Genomic DNA, 13,705 nt, shown 5'->3' with positions numbered 1-13,705 from the left:
ATACTTCTCTATTGAAAGTAATGAACTTTTTGTTTTGTGGGACTACTTGGATGCATCTGAAGAGCATTTTGCATCAGTTGCATTGTGTGAAACGTCTCGGGTGGCATATTCCATTAGACCAGATGATTTAGTAGAGTTCGATATTCCCAGTAACTTTCCCGCAGACTGAAGACTTGGTTCGATTGTCGTTGGACATGCAGATTTTCTAAGCTGCAGTAGGATGCCAGTCTCTCTGGAGGTTGTTAGGGTTTTTCTTTATATTTGGTGTCAGAAGTGTCACCAGCCTGTCCAGATGTGCAGCATTCTCCATTCAGTTTGTCCCATATTTGGTAAAATCTCGAATCTGAAGACCCTTGGTTTCATTCCATCCTGGGAAGTTTCCTCCGATTTTGATTTCTCCCTTTTGCCGCTCTTTCTGGAAAATCCTATTTGATGAACACTGGATATTCTGGAAGAATCATGTTTCTCTTAAGTTTTCTCCTATATATGCCATCTGTGTCATTTTGCATTGTGTGTGAGACACTTCTTTCTCTCTTCCCGTTAACTCCTTCTCGCCGCAGCGGCTCCAGCCTGCTGTTCAGCCCTTCTCTGCGTGCAGGGCGTCTTCAGCTCACGAGCAGCACCCATCAGAGGGGCCCTCACTCTGTCCTGACTTTCAGCGCCCTGTTGCCCAGGCACAGAGTCTGGGATTTCAGGTCCCCTGCAACACGACAGAGTGCACAGCTCAAAAGACAGGCTGCATGCTGCGGATACATGTTCTGTGAAATGTCTGCTTAGAGGACCAGGCACAGAACAGGGCATCAACCCAGCCCTCAACTCTAATCAGGGATTTTACAGGCTGGGCAAATACTGTTGTGTAAATAAACTAGAATGAATGAGGACTCCAAGGACCCAGCTCAAAACACCAACAAGGAAAGGGAAGACTCGTGGAGCCTCCAGCTAGAACAACACACACCCTAGCCAGATATAAAAGCCCAGCTGCCCACAGCACCTCAGGCACTCACTCACACACACACACACACTCACTCACTCACACACACCCCCGGCTCAACCCCCAGTATGGCGGCATCCACCATGTCCGTCTGCTCCAGTGATCTGAGCTATAGCAGCCGGGTCTGCCTGCCCAGATCCGGTGACTCTTGCACTGATTCCTCCTGGCAGGTGGACGACTGCCCAGAGAGCTGCTGTGAGCCCCCCTGCTGCGCCCCCAGCTGCTGCGCCCCAGCCCCCTGCCTGACCCTGGTCTGCACCCCAGTGAGCTGTGTGTCCAGCCCCTGCTGCCAGGTGGTCTGTGAGCCCAGCCCCTGCCAATCAGGCTGCACCAGCTCCTCCACGTCCTCGTGCTGCCAGCAGTCTAGTTGCCAGCCGGCTTGCTGCACCTCCTCCCCCTGCCAGCAGGCCTGCTGTGTGCCCGTCTGCTGCAAGCCTGTGTGCTGCAAGCCTGTCTGCTGTGTGCCCACCTGCTCTGGGGATTCCTCTTCATGCTGCCAGCAGTCTAGCTGCCAGCCGGCTTGCTGCACCTCCTCCCCCTGCCAGCAGGCCTGCTATGTGCCTGTCTGCTGCAAGCCTGTGTGCTGTGTGCCTGTCTGCTGTGGGGCTTCCTCATGCTGCCAGCAGTCTAGCTGCCAGCCAGTTTGCTGTGCCTCTTCCTCCTGCCAGCAGGCCTGCTGTGTGCCTGTCTGCTGCAAGCCCGTCTGCTGCAAGTCCCTCTGCTGTGTGCCTGTGTGCTCTGGGGCTTCCTCACTGTGCTGCCAGCAGTCTAGCTGCCAGCCGGCTTGCTGCACCACCTCCTGCTGCAGACCCTCCTCCTCTGTGTCCCTCCTCTGCCGCCCCGTGAGCAGCTCCACCTGCTGCGTGCCCGTCCCCTCCTGCTGTGCCCCCACCTCCTCCTGCCAGCCCAGCTGCTGCCGCCCGGCCTCCTGCGTGTCCCTCCTCTGCCGCCCCACGTGCTCCCGCCCAGCCTGCTGAGGCCTCTTCTCAGGCCAGGAGTCCAGCTGCTGACAGGCATGTCCCCCAGGGCCAGCCAGGTGCAGGTCCTGACCTGGGTTAGGTGGCTGCCCCCACCTGGGATGGGGTCCCCGTGTCTCCCCTGTGCTGAGGTGACCTCCCCCTCCTTGCTCCCAGGGGTCCCATCCTTGCTGCTCCCCAGCTCCTGCCTCCCACCATGTGCCCATATGCCTGCTGGGTCCCCTGTCCTCCCTCCCAGCTTCTCTGCACTGGGTCACTTGGCCTCAACTTGAGCCTGTCAGCACCTCCTCCTGCTCCCCAATAAACTCTCCTTGGTCACCATTCTCTTTTCCTGTTGTGCTCCTGGGGGACACATGGTGTGAGCTGACATTGGTCTCCTCCAGCCATGACTGTTTTTAGGAGTGAGGGCAGTGGCCTACCTCCTCTGGACGGGTTACCAAGTGGGACTCCGGCCACACCCAGGAAGGCTCAGTCCTGCTCAGCCCCCTTATGCCCTGGGTGTGAGCAGGGCTGGGGTGGAGATTCCCTGCCACAATTCTGCTGGCTGTGGGCTCAGCTCTCCCTTCCCAGCCGGCTCCCTGCCCCACCTCAAGGCTCCCTAACGTTCCCACCATCACTGGAAGGATTTTGTCTTTCCTTTGTCTCTTACTGGCATCCACACATCACACCCATGCCCTGAAAACCTCCAGCTGGGAGTGTTCCCTCTCATGGGGCGGGGGGTGAGTTCAGGTGGCCGCCTCCCACCATAGCATCAAAGGGGCTGGGTTGTCCTCTCCACTCCCAGGACAACCGGGGGCATGGGTCCCAAACTAGGACAAGTGGGTTTTGCTGAATTGAACGTTAAATTAAATATGCAGACTGTGGCCAGGCACAGTGGCTCATGCCTGTAATCCCAGCACTTTGGGAGGCCGAGGTGGGCGGATCACAAGGCCAGGAGTTCGAGACCAGCCTGACCAACATGGTGAAACCCTGTCTCTACTAAAAAGTACAAAAATTAGCCAGGCATGGTGGTGCACACCTGTAATCCCAGCTACTCAGGAGGATGAGGCAGGAGAATCGCTTGAACCCGAGAGGGGGAGCTTGCAGTGAGCTGAGATTGCGCCACTGCACTCCAGCCTGGGTGACACAGCAAGACTCTGTCTCAAAAAAAAAAAAAAAAAAAAAAAAAAAAAAAAAAAAAAAAAAAAAAAAAAAAAAAAAAAAAAGCAGACCATAGGGGGTGATAAGCTTCTTTAGAAAAGTGGCTGCCTAGAATATGGCTTCCAATTTTACATGGGCAAAGACTTGCTAAAAATATATATGCAGTCATGGGTTGCTTAATGACGGGATTACGTTTTGAGGAATGCATTTTTTAGGCGATTTTGTCATCGTGTGAACATCACCGAGTGTATTTACATGAACCTAGACAGTGCAGCCCACTACACACCTAGGCCGTATGGTGCACACATATGGTGCACATACTGCACACCAAGGTTCTACGGCTCCTAGCTGCAAACCTTACCACACGCTACAGTGTGAATACTGCAGGCAGTCGCAGTGTACAAACAGTGTATTTGTGTTTCTAAACACAGACAAGATACAGTAAGAAGTCAGTGTTATAATCTTACAGGACCACCATCTCCTGTGCTGTGCACGTTCGGTGAAACATGGTCTGGCCGCACATGACTGTATACTCTCTGTTTTCACACCTGCTTTACCTTTCAGGCTTAATCACTTTCAATTCTTTAATTGTGTTAGGCTAGGAGTTAATGGAATCTAAACTGCAAATAAGTATAATCAAGTACTTCATTTCACATAACCCAAATTGGAAAGGAAGCCAAAAAGCTCTGAGGTCTTGGTGGACACTGCATTTGTATTCATTCTTGTTTTTCAATTGTGGTAAAATGCACATAACATAAAATTTACCATCGAAACTATTTTTAGGGGTACAGTCAGTGGCATTCAGGACATTCGTGTTGTTGTGCAGCCATCACCACCGTTCATCTCCAGAACTTCTTTGTCTCCCAACACTGAAACTCCACACCCATTAAACACTCACTCCCCATCACCCCTCAGCCCCAGCACCCACCATTCTACCTTTTGTCTCCGTGAATCTGACCAGTCTAGTGACCTCATATAAGCGGAACATCCCCAGGGTTCATCCATGTCGTAGTGTGTGTCAGCATTTCCTTCCCTCTTTATGGCTGACTGATATTCCACTGCGTGGATGGACCTCATTGTGTTTACCCATGCATCTGTTCATGGACACTTGTGTTACCCTGCTGTGTCCTTTATTTCACCCCATCTCTTTCCAATTACCCCATCGTTAAGATCCATTCCATTCTATTTCTTTGACCACTATTTCCATTCTTCTTCATTTCCCTTTCAATTTTCTTCGTTCCATTCCTCCATTATCCATATTCTGTTCTTTAACCATCCCCTATTAAGTACCTTTGGTTCATAGACCATTCTCCTTCAGTCCCTACTCCCTGGCCACCACTAGCCCAGCCCACCTCTCACACATCAGCCCTGTCACATACCACCCCCACCCCTCACACACCAGTCCTCCCTCCTGGCCACCCCCTCACATCAGCTCACCCCTCACACACCAGCTCCACCCTCTCACATGCCGATCACCGGTCATGATTTGTACATCGCGCATGGGTGCATGCATCGCCGATCATCATCGCCGGATCATTTACATCGCGCCGATTTGCCCATCGCGCCGATCGCCATCTTCCGGTCGTATCATCATTATGGGTATCGTGAATAGCGCATCGATTACTTATCGCTCCGGTCCGCATGGAATCAGCGTCATCGCACCGATTACGCCGAAAATCGCCAATTTATCGTTATGATCACTTTATCGCGCGCGATCCGCCATCGCGGTATGGTTATCGCGGAATCGCGCGCAGATTACGCTTATCGTGATCGGTCGGATACATCGCGCGCCGATTCCATATTTTACATCGCGCCGGATTGCTTATCGCGCCAGATCATCGCCATCGCGCCGATGCGTTACATCGCGCCCGATACCGCCTCGCCGCCCCACATCTGTTGATCCCCTTCCTTCCACCCATCCATTCCATTCTCCATTCCCTCCGTGATCCATCCATTCCCTTCCATTCCTTCCATTCCATTCCTTTCCATTCCATCCATCCAGATCCATTCGGGCCCCTTCCACCCCTCCTTCCCTCCAGTCCATTTCCTTCCTTCCATCCTTCCCGTTCTTGACCCCCGTCCCATCCTGAGTCTGGCCCTCTCTCCGCAGAGGAACGAGTACCTGCTGACGGTGGTGGCGGAGGAGAGCGACCTGCTGCTGCTGGGCCTGCGGTTCTCGCCTGCCCAGCTGCACTTCCTGTTCCTTCGCGAGGACACGGCCGGCGCCTGGCAGACCCGAGTGTCCTTCCGCAGCCCGGCCCTGGTGGACAGTCGCTGGCACACGCTGGTCCTGGCTGTGTCTGCAGGCATCTTCTCCCTCACCACGGACTGCGGCCTCCCGGTGGACATGTAGGTACCCACCCGGGGAGGGTGCACCTGCGGCCCACAGAGTCCTGCCAGGCCGGGCGTCCTTCAGCCATGCTCACCGGGCAATGCCTGCAGGAGCCGACCAGGGCCAGGAGTCACGGGGCGGAGGGGCAGGAGCCATCCACGGGGCAGGAGCCGCCCACGGGGCAGGAGCCGCCCACGGGGTAGGAGCCATCCACGGGGCAGGAGCCATCCACGGGGCAGGAGCCGCCCAGGGAGCAGGAGCCTTTCATGAGGCAGGGGCTGACCATGGGAGGTCAGGTCACGCTCCCTGCCAACCTCTGAAGGGCTGCATGGGGCGAGGCAGGCTCACCATCTGTGGGCAGAGTGGGCATTGGCGAGAGCAGGTGGTGAGTGATGCCCTGGATTCGGGCTGGAAGGGGAATCCAGGGAGAGTTTATGAAGCACACTGCTGTCAAAACCCAGATTTTAATGTTTCTCCATGTCTTAAACACAAAACCCGCTGCACATCAGACTCAGCGGCTTAGAACCAGGTAAGGACGATCACACCAAGCACGCTCCTTTTCCAGAAGTAGCTCAGGGGACTTGGCAGGGGACCAGCACTGTGGGGAGGGCGTTAACATCACAACAGGCAGCCGCAGGAAGTCGGAGTAACTCCTTCCCCAACCCCAGGCTGGAGACCCAGGCCTGGCTTCGACTCCACATGGCAGGTTCCTCGCGGACGAGGGAGCAAATATTGACAAAAACTCCAAATGAGTACAAGATTATCCTTTGAAGCCTTGGACACAATGGGGGCTTTTGGAAGCCGAGTTTGTTTCTCGTTTTTGACGTCACCTGGTTTCTGTGGCCTGACAGTAGGTCCCCTGGACAGGAGCCCTCAGTCCCCATAGCTCAGCCAGTTGGTTACCAATGTCAGGATCTACCACTGTGGAGTAGGACTGCGCTTCTGTCTTTTTAATTGCAAATGATCCAGTTTATATTAAATCTATTAAATAGTAAAGTATTATTTCAAATATTACTTTTTTTTTTTTTTTTTTTGAAATGGAGTCTCATTCTGTCGCCCAGGCTGGAGTGCAGTGGCCGGATCTCAGCTCACTGCAAGCTCTGCCTCCTGGGTTTACGCCATTCTCCTGCCTCAGCCTCCCGAGTAGCTGGGACTACAGGCGCCCACCACCTCGCCTGGCTGGTTTTTTTTTGTTTGTTTTGTTTTGTTTTGTTTTGTTTTAGTAGAGACGGGGTTTCACTGGGTTAGCCAGGATGGTCTCGATCTCCTGACCTTGTGATCCGCCCGTCTCGGCCTCCCAAAGTGCTGGGATTACAGGCTTGAGCCACCACGCCCAGCCTTCAAATATTACTTTCAAAGGTAGGATCTTCTGTTTTGTTACGAAACTTATAAGTATTTTTATTATGCAGTTAGTTTAAACACACTTTTATCATAGTCTCTCTCCCACCCTACCCCAAACTCATTCGGGCCCTCAGGAGGGTGATGAGTTCTCAGGTCCCGAGAGCTGAGAGTCTCCCAGGGAGGTGCCATGAGGGCGGAAGACAACCTGGCCTGGCAGCGGCTTCCCACCCCGTAAAGAAAGGCCTTCTGGCTGGACATCAACGCCGCCTGACTCTGGCTTTGCCACAGCAGCTAGGAATGCGCCTGAGGCCTGCACAAACATTCACCTGCCTCCTCAGGAGAAAGGAAGAAATTAGGGTGGAAAGCATAATGATTAGGAATGTTCCCCGAATGTTTTAAAAGTGGACTTCCTGGGGGAGATGGTGGGACATGAGGAGTCACAGGCCTGGAGCCGATTGTGGCCACGGAAGAACTTAAGCCCTTGGCAGGTTGCCATGGAGGGTACAGGCCAGAGCTTCAGGGGCCAGAAGCCTGGACCCTAGCAGAGGCCAAGCTGTGTGCAGAGGACGGGGCCTTCTGGGACAGCAGGGCAGGAGCTGAGCTCACCACGGCCAGCTGCAGCCAGATGGCAAAGACTGGAAGGAGCAGACGTTTTACAAGAGACAGTGGCAGCGTGGGCGGGGGAGGCAAGCCCGAAGGCACCCCTGCTCCTCTGCCCAGGAGCTCTAGCCATGCCGTCCCCAAGTGGCCACCCACCTTGCTCCATCTCCGGTGTTCAGTCTCCACTCACTCATCAAGACCGCCTGCTCCTGACACCCTCGTGGGTCACCAGCCTCCTCCTGCCCTGAAGCCATGTGTCCCAGCACCCCAGGCCGGGTGATGGTGCAGGAGCTCAGTGGAGGGAGGGTGAGTGGGCCGGAGGACCCTGTACAGGTTGAAGCCATGGCACATTCACCGTGAGACGGAGAAGAACCACTAAGCATGTCACCACACACTTCTGCAGAAGGTCCTGGCCCTGGGGTGAAGTGCCCCCCAGAATTCATGTCCACACAGCACCCATGAATGTGACCTTACCTGGAAACAGGGTCTTTGCAGTCATCAAGTCAAGCTGAGGTCACCCTGGAGTGAGGTGGGCCCTGCTTCAGTGCGACTAGGATCCTTACCAGGAGACAGACAAGGGGAGAGGTGGACACTGGAGTGACATGGCCACAGGTCACGGGGAGCACCTGGAGCCACCAGAAGCTGATGAGTCGAGGAAGCGTCCTCCTCTGGAGCCTTTGGAGAAACCCTGCCCCAGCTTGATCCAGGCTACTGGCCTCCAGAGCTGTGCAGGCGATTGGCCCTGTGTGCCGTCCTTTGTGTGGCAGCCACGGCCCGGTGCACGCTGCTTAGTGAGGGGCTCGTTCCCACTCCTTCTGTGGGTAAACTGGTGCTCTCCTGTGGCCCTAACGCTGTCCTCTGATATTTTCAGAATGGCTGATGTGCCCTTCCCAGCCACCCTGTCGGTGAGAGGAGCTCGATTCTTCGTCGGCAGCCGGAGGAGAGCCAAAGGCCTGTTCACAGTGAGTATAGAGGGGCTGCCCTCCCAACACCCATGCCGCGGGGTGGGACTGCCACAGGCCCGTTGTCCTACTGCTCTAGTTAAACAGATCCTTGAATGTGCTAACTGCGGAAAGAAGGCACGGCGCGTGTGGAGTCTCTGCCACAGGGCCTTCGCACTGCTGTTTCCTCCTGGCACCCTCCTCCCTCATGGTCTTGGGTGCCTGCCCAACGGTCCTCTTCAGGCTGCCCCCACCACACTGAGCCAATGCCCACACTCTGCCCTGCAGCCCGTTCCCTGGAGCTGTCTTTCCTCAGTAGTGCTGACTGCTCTCAGGCCAGCTGTGTGTCTGCTCAGTGCCTGTGTCTCCACTCACGTGTGAGCAGGGACCTCACTCGATGAGGCTAGAGGTCTTTGTTCCCTGCTGAGTCCGGTGGCTAGAGCCATGCCTGGCACATAGCAGATGCTCTGAATATTTACTGATGCATGTTTGGACAGATGGATGAGTGGATGGGCAGATGGAGGGATGGACAATGGATGGATGGATGGATGGATGGATGGACAGATGGATGGAGAGATGAACAGATAGAGAGAAAGACGAATGGATGGGTGAATGGAGGGATGAATGAATGAGTGATGGATGAATGGGTTGGATGGATGGATGGACAAATGGATGGACAAATGGATGGATGAATGGATGGGTGGATGGAGGGGTGGATGGAGGAATGGATGGATGAGTGGTGGGTGAATGGGTGGTTGGATGGATGGATGGACAGATGGATGGATGAATGGATGGGTGGATGGAGGGGTGGATGGATGAGTGGTGGGTGAATGGGTGGATGGATGGATGGATGGACAGATGGATGGATGAATGCATGAATGAACAGATGGGTGGATGGAGGAATGGATGCATGAGTGGTGGGTGAATGGGTTGGATGGATGGATGGATAAATGGATGGATGAATGGATGGGTGGATGGAGGAATGGATGGATGAGTGGTGGGTGAATGAGTGGATGGATGGATGGATGGACAGATGGATGGATGAATGCATGGATGAACAGATGGGTGGATGGGCTGTTGGATGAGCAGAGTAGCCAGTCACTCCAGGTTCACACAAACCCTTCTGTGGGTTCCCTCGGAATGGGGGGCAATTCTTCACCATTGCTCCCACGGCCTTCTCAGTAACCATCATGTAAACTCTTCCCACTTACCTCTGCAAAAGGTTAGACTCCATCCACCCCACCCTCCTCCGGGGTCTGGATGGGCCAAGCCCAGTGGTCCCCTCCTCAGCGGGTCCCTCCCCAGCAGCGTGGGCCTGAAGGAGCTGTCCCTCTCTCCGCAGGGCCTGGTGAGGCAGCTGGTCCTGCTGCCCGGCTCAGACGCCACCCCAAGGCTGTGTCCCAGCAGGAATGCCCCGCTGGCAGTGCTGTCCATCCCACGGGTCCTGCAGGCTCTCACGGGGAAGCCAGAAGATAACGAGGTGCTAAAATATCCCTACGGTTAGTAGGGGGGCCGCCGGCCCCCGCACCAAAGGCAGACGCGAGAGCCCTGGTCTCACACCAGGCAGGAACTCAGGGCTCAGCTCTCAGCAACCCCCCCATGTGCTTGCCCCTCTCGTCACTGCCACGGGGGGCAGCGGTCACAATGGCCAGGGAGATGCTTGGGGCCTACCCCCAGGAAGGCAGGCGGCACCATCAGACAGGCCAGTGTCATCCTGCCCTCCCCTCCAAGCACTCCCATGACAGCCATCCAGCCCCTTCCTGGGGACCCCAGGCAGACAGCAGGCCTAACTTTAGAAAGTCTTTGTCCAATGCAATCGGAGTTATACCTGATGTAAATGACGAGTTGATGGGTGCAGCACACCAACATGGCACAAGTATACATATGTAACAAACCTGCACGTTATGCACATGTACCCTACAACTTAAAGTATAATAATAATAAATAAACAAATAAATAAATAAATAAATAAAAGAAAGTATTTGTCCAGAGCTATCTGACATCCCTCATCCCCTTTTACCCCCCAAGGACAGCGTTTGGGCCATTTCTCCCTACCCCACCTCTGTCCCACCATTGTCTAGACCAGCACGCCCCAGTTGGGCCCACTCTGGCCCTACACTCACGTCTTCCACAATCCCCCTGGCCCAGAGGGCCTCCCCACTTGGCTTTCTCTTGTGTGAAGTTACAAGGGTGACTGTATTTATTTAAACCACACTCCCGCCATGGAGAATCTGAAATGCCCCTCCCCGCCACACCCCCACTGCTCAGCGGCCACCCCGAGGGACAGAGAGGTGGAGAACAGCCGAGCCCCCGAGCCTCAGGGTTAGTGGTTACCAGGTAGGGGAGCCCCCACCTCCAACACATCCGGGCTGCATGGTATACTGTGTCACACCGCAGGCCAGCACCGGCTGGCAGGTGCACAGATGTCCCACGTAGAGTCAAGAGGTGGCAGAATTAGGACCCACAGTGGGGTGTGACTACTGGAAGTGATGGGATCAAACTGTCACAGATCCAAGCCAAGCCGTAGTTAAGATACACCAGTGTCAACAGGGACTCCCTCCCGAGAGGAGGCTGCACCATGTGCAATCGCTGAGGACTCCCAGAGGAGCAGGGCTTTTCCGTCTCAATGGGATGGAAAGCCATGCCTTCCAGAGTGGACAGAGGGTGGGCTGACCATCTAGGGGGCATCACAATGTCCTTCATCACCAGTAGGCCAGGTTCTCACTTCCCCACTTGCAATGTGGCAGGCTTGTGCCAAGGTGCCTGCAGGGACCCTTCCAGGCCCACTTGCAGAGGCTGAGGCAGGGCAGCCTGGTTTGGGGCCTCCTCCTGCGTCGTCTTCCTTGGGAGCCACTGGCTTGCTAGATACTCATCTTCCTGGTCTTCCCCTCAGAAACCAACATTCGAGTGACGCTGGGACCCCGGCCACCGTGTACCGAGATGGAAGATGCCCAGTTCTGGTTTGATGCTAGCCGGAAGGGGCTGTACCTGTGTGTTGGCAACGAGTGGGTCTCCGTGTTAGCAGGTGAGGCAGCCCTGCACCCGGGGCATCGGCATGCAGGGCCACTCTGGCACAGCATGACTGGGAGTGGAGGCTAGGAAAGGGGGCACCTCAGCCACCTCTGAATGACCTCAGGCTTGGCCGTCACGCTGGGGCACTTCTGAGAGTGACAGGCAGCGTCAGTACTGACCCCCAAAGCAAGGGGCGGCCAGGATGGCCAGCAAGCCAGGACACCGCCCTCCCTAGAGCCGCAGGACTCCCAGCCACGGGCCCTCCTCAGGGCAGGCACCACTCAGGACAGGAAACCGCCCCACCAGGAGCCTCGAGCCTGTGCATGTCATTTGGAAATGTGAACCTCCAGGGCGTGGCACACGGGCTGACAGGGTGGGCATCACTTGGTACCCCTTCCCGATCTATGGGAAGACGATGCCTGCCTCCCTGCAGCCTCCCTGGTAGGGTGGCCTGGCCGCCACCTCTGCCCACACCCTCCCTGTCCACTAGATCAGAGATGAAATCCAAGGAGATGAAGAGCCTGAAAGGTTATTTTTACAGCGAGCCTTCTCAGCAGTCTGTTCCCGCTGCTGGGGAGGTGAGTGGAGGTGGCGATAGATGCTCCAGACGGGTTACCCGTGAGAAACGGGCACGGGTTCCGCCTAGCGCATGTGTGAGCTGCTAACTCTCTTTCACATTATCAAGGGCACAACTTGCCACAGAAGCAGTGAGCCTTTTAACAAGGCCACAATGTGTAAACGTCATCCTGTCGGTATCACTGGGGGCTGCACGGATCACAAGCCCCTGGCAGCAGTGAGCGGCCTCCCTTTGACAGGCCTTTCCTGTGAGAGTGAAATGTGAAAACTGATGCCCGAGGCCGAAGCGCAGGAGTCGTGGCTTGTGGTTTGGGGCTCGGGGATCGTGCTCCCGCGAGGATTACTCTCGCTTTCCGTTCTCAGAAGTCTTAACCGAGTCACAATGTTTCTATCACAAGCCAAAGAAAGACTGGACTACGTGGAGGAGCATCAGAACTTGTTCACCAACTCAGAGACCCTGGGCATCGAGGTGTTCCGCATCCCCCAGGTGGGGCTTTTCGTGGCCACAGCCAACCGCAAAGCCACATCCGCGGTCTACAAGTGGACGGAAGGGAAGTTCGTCTCCTATCAGAACATCCCCACGCACCAAGCACAGGCCTGGAGGCATTTCACCATCGGGAAAAAGGCAAGTCTGTGTTCGGTGACTTCCTCCATCCCCTTTCACTTGGAAAGCCCCGAGTCCACGGGCGGGGCTCCTACACTGATTCTGCAGGTAAAGGAGTTTCTCATGGTGTCAACACCTCGTTCAGGTGGTAAAAGACTCACAGAGTCGCACACATTAGCCCACTACCCTAAATCCAGGATGTGACTTTGAGACAGTCTGCTCAGCTCCCACAAAATGGAAGACCAGACCATTTCCCAGATGCCATCCAGTTCTACATAGACCCCTTATCACTACATTTAAAACCTGTTGAGAGTGTTTACATGAGCTGGTCGAGAACCCACAAATCATTTCAGAAAGACATTAGAAGATGGACATTCCTGATCCTTCCTCTCCTCAAATGTTGAGGACACGCGATGTCCACATGCAAGGCTGAGGCCAGGCTCAGGGGAGCCACGGGTGGGACCTTGCAGGCTGGCAGCCACCTTCCTGTCAGGGCTGCTCTGGGCAGAGGATCAAGGTGGTGTGTCTGGGAGATGGTTGACATCACAATGGGAAGGACGGGGTTTCCTCTTCCCAGCTCTGTCCACTCCCTGGACTCCACGCAGCCATGTCCTGGAGACAGCACCTCCTGACTGCCCCCAAATAGTCACTCACTGGATTACAATGTGCCAAGCACATCCACAAGGCCCTGTCTGGACACAGGGCTAAAGCAGTGAGCACAGCAGACAGAAACTGCTCTCCCGTGGCTTATAGTCACCCTCACGCAGGCTGCATTTGCATCCACCGTGGCGGTTGAATAACTATTTTTTTTTTGATTGATGACATCATAAGGTTTTAATTTTTTATTATAAAAACAACTTTGCATCAAAGAAAAATTGGAAAATTCCGAAAAGCAAAGGGGAAAATATTTCGTTCCATCATCCAAGCGAGTATGTAGGTTCACGTGGTGTCCTCGCCTCCAAGCACATTGTCCATGAACCATGCACCTTGCCCTTCATTCTGTATGTTCACGCAGCTGCACTATGAGCCCTGGGCACACTGCACCATGTTCATGTTTTACACACGTTGCCCTGGCACAGCTTTGCGTGGTGATCACACCTGTAACACGGGAGAGCAGGTTGTGATGAGTTTTTCTGGTCATCTGGGTTATGAAGAACATTTTTGTGCATGAAGCTTTTCCTGAATTTGGGA

General features: G+C 54.9%; 2 protein-coding genes across 2 annotated transcripts in view; both read left to right on the top strand.

Annotated features, from left to right (window-relative positions):
• Window positions 1-13,705, top strand: part of TSPEAR (thrombospondin type laminin G domain and EAR repeats) — a 72,366-nt gene that overhangs the window by 31,339 nt on the left and 27,322 nt on the right. Inside the window, exons 2-6 of the mRNA XM_021935430.2 lie at window positions 5,219-5,457; window positions 8,253-8,343; window positions 9,665-9,821; window positions 11,216-11,347; window positions 12,309-12,535. Coding sequence (XP_021791122.2) covers window positions 5,219-5,457; window positions 8,253-8,343; window positions 9,665-9,821; window positions 11,216-11,347; window positions 12,309-12,535 — 846 coding nt within the window. The remainder of the gene's footprint in view (window positions 1-5,218; window positions 5,458-8,252; window positions 8,344-9,664; window positions 9,822-11,215; window positions 11,348-12,308; window positions 12,536-13,705) is intronic.
• LOC110740441 (keratin-associated protein 10-1-like) lies at window positions 1,026-2,917 on the top strand. The gene has a single exon (XM_021935423.2). The coding sequence runs from the start codon at window positions 1,060-1,062 to the stop codon at window positions 1,966-1,968; it is 909 nt and encodes a 302-aa protein (XP_021791115.1). The 5' UTR covers window positions 1,026-1,059; the 3' UTR covers window positions 1,969-2,917.

This window comes from Papio anubis, chromosome 4 (assembly GCF_008728515.1).
Source record: "Papio anubis isolate 15944 chromosome 4, Panubis1.0, whole genome shotgun sequence".
In the NCBI taxonomy this organism is placed as follows: domain Eukaryota; kingdom Metazoa; phylum Chordata; class Mammalia; order Primates; family Cercopithecidae; genus Papio; species Papio anubis.
This window is presented reverse-complemented; position numbering and strand designations above follow the sequence as displayed.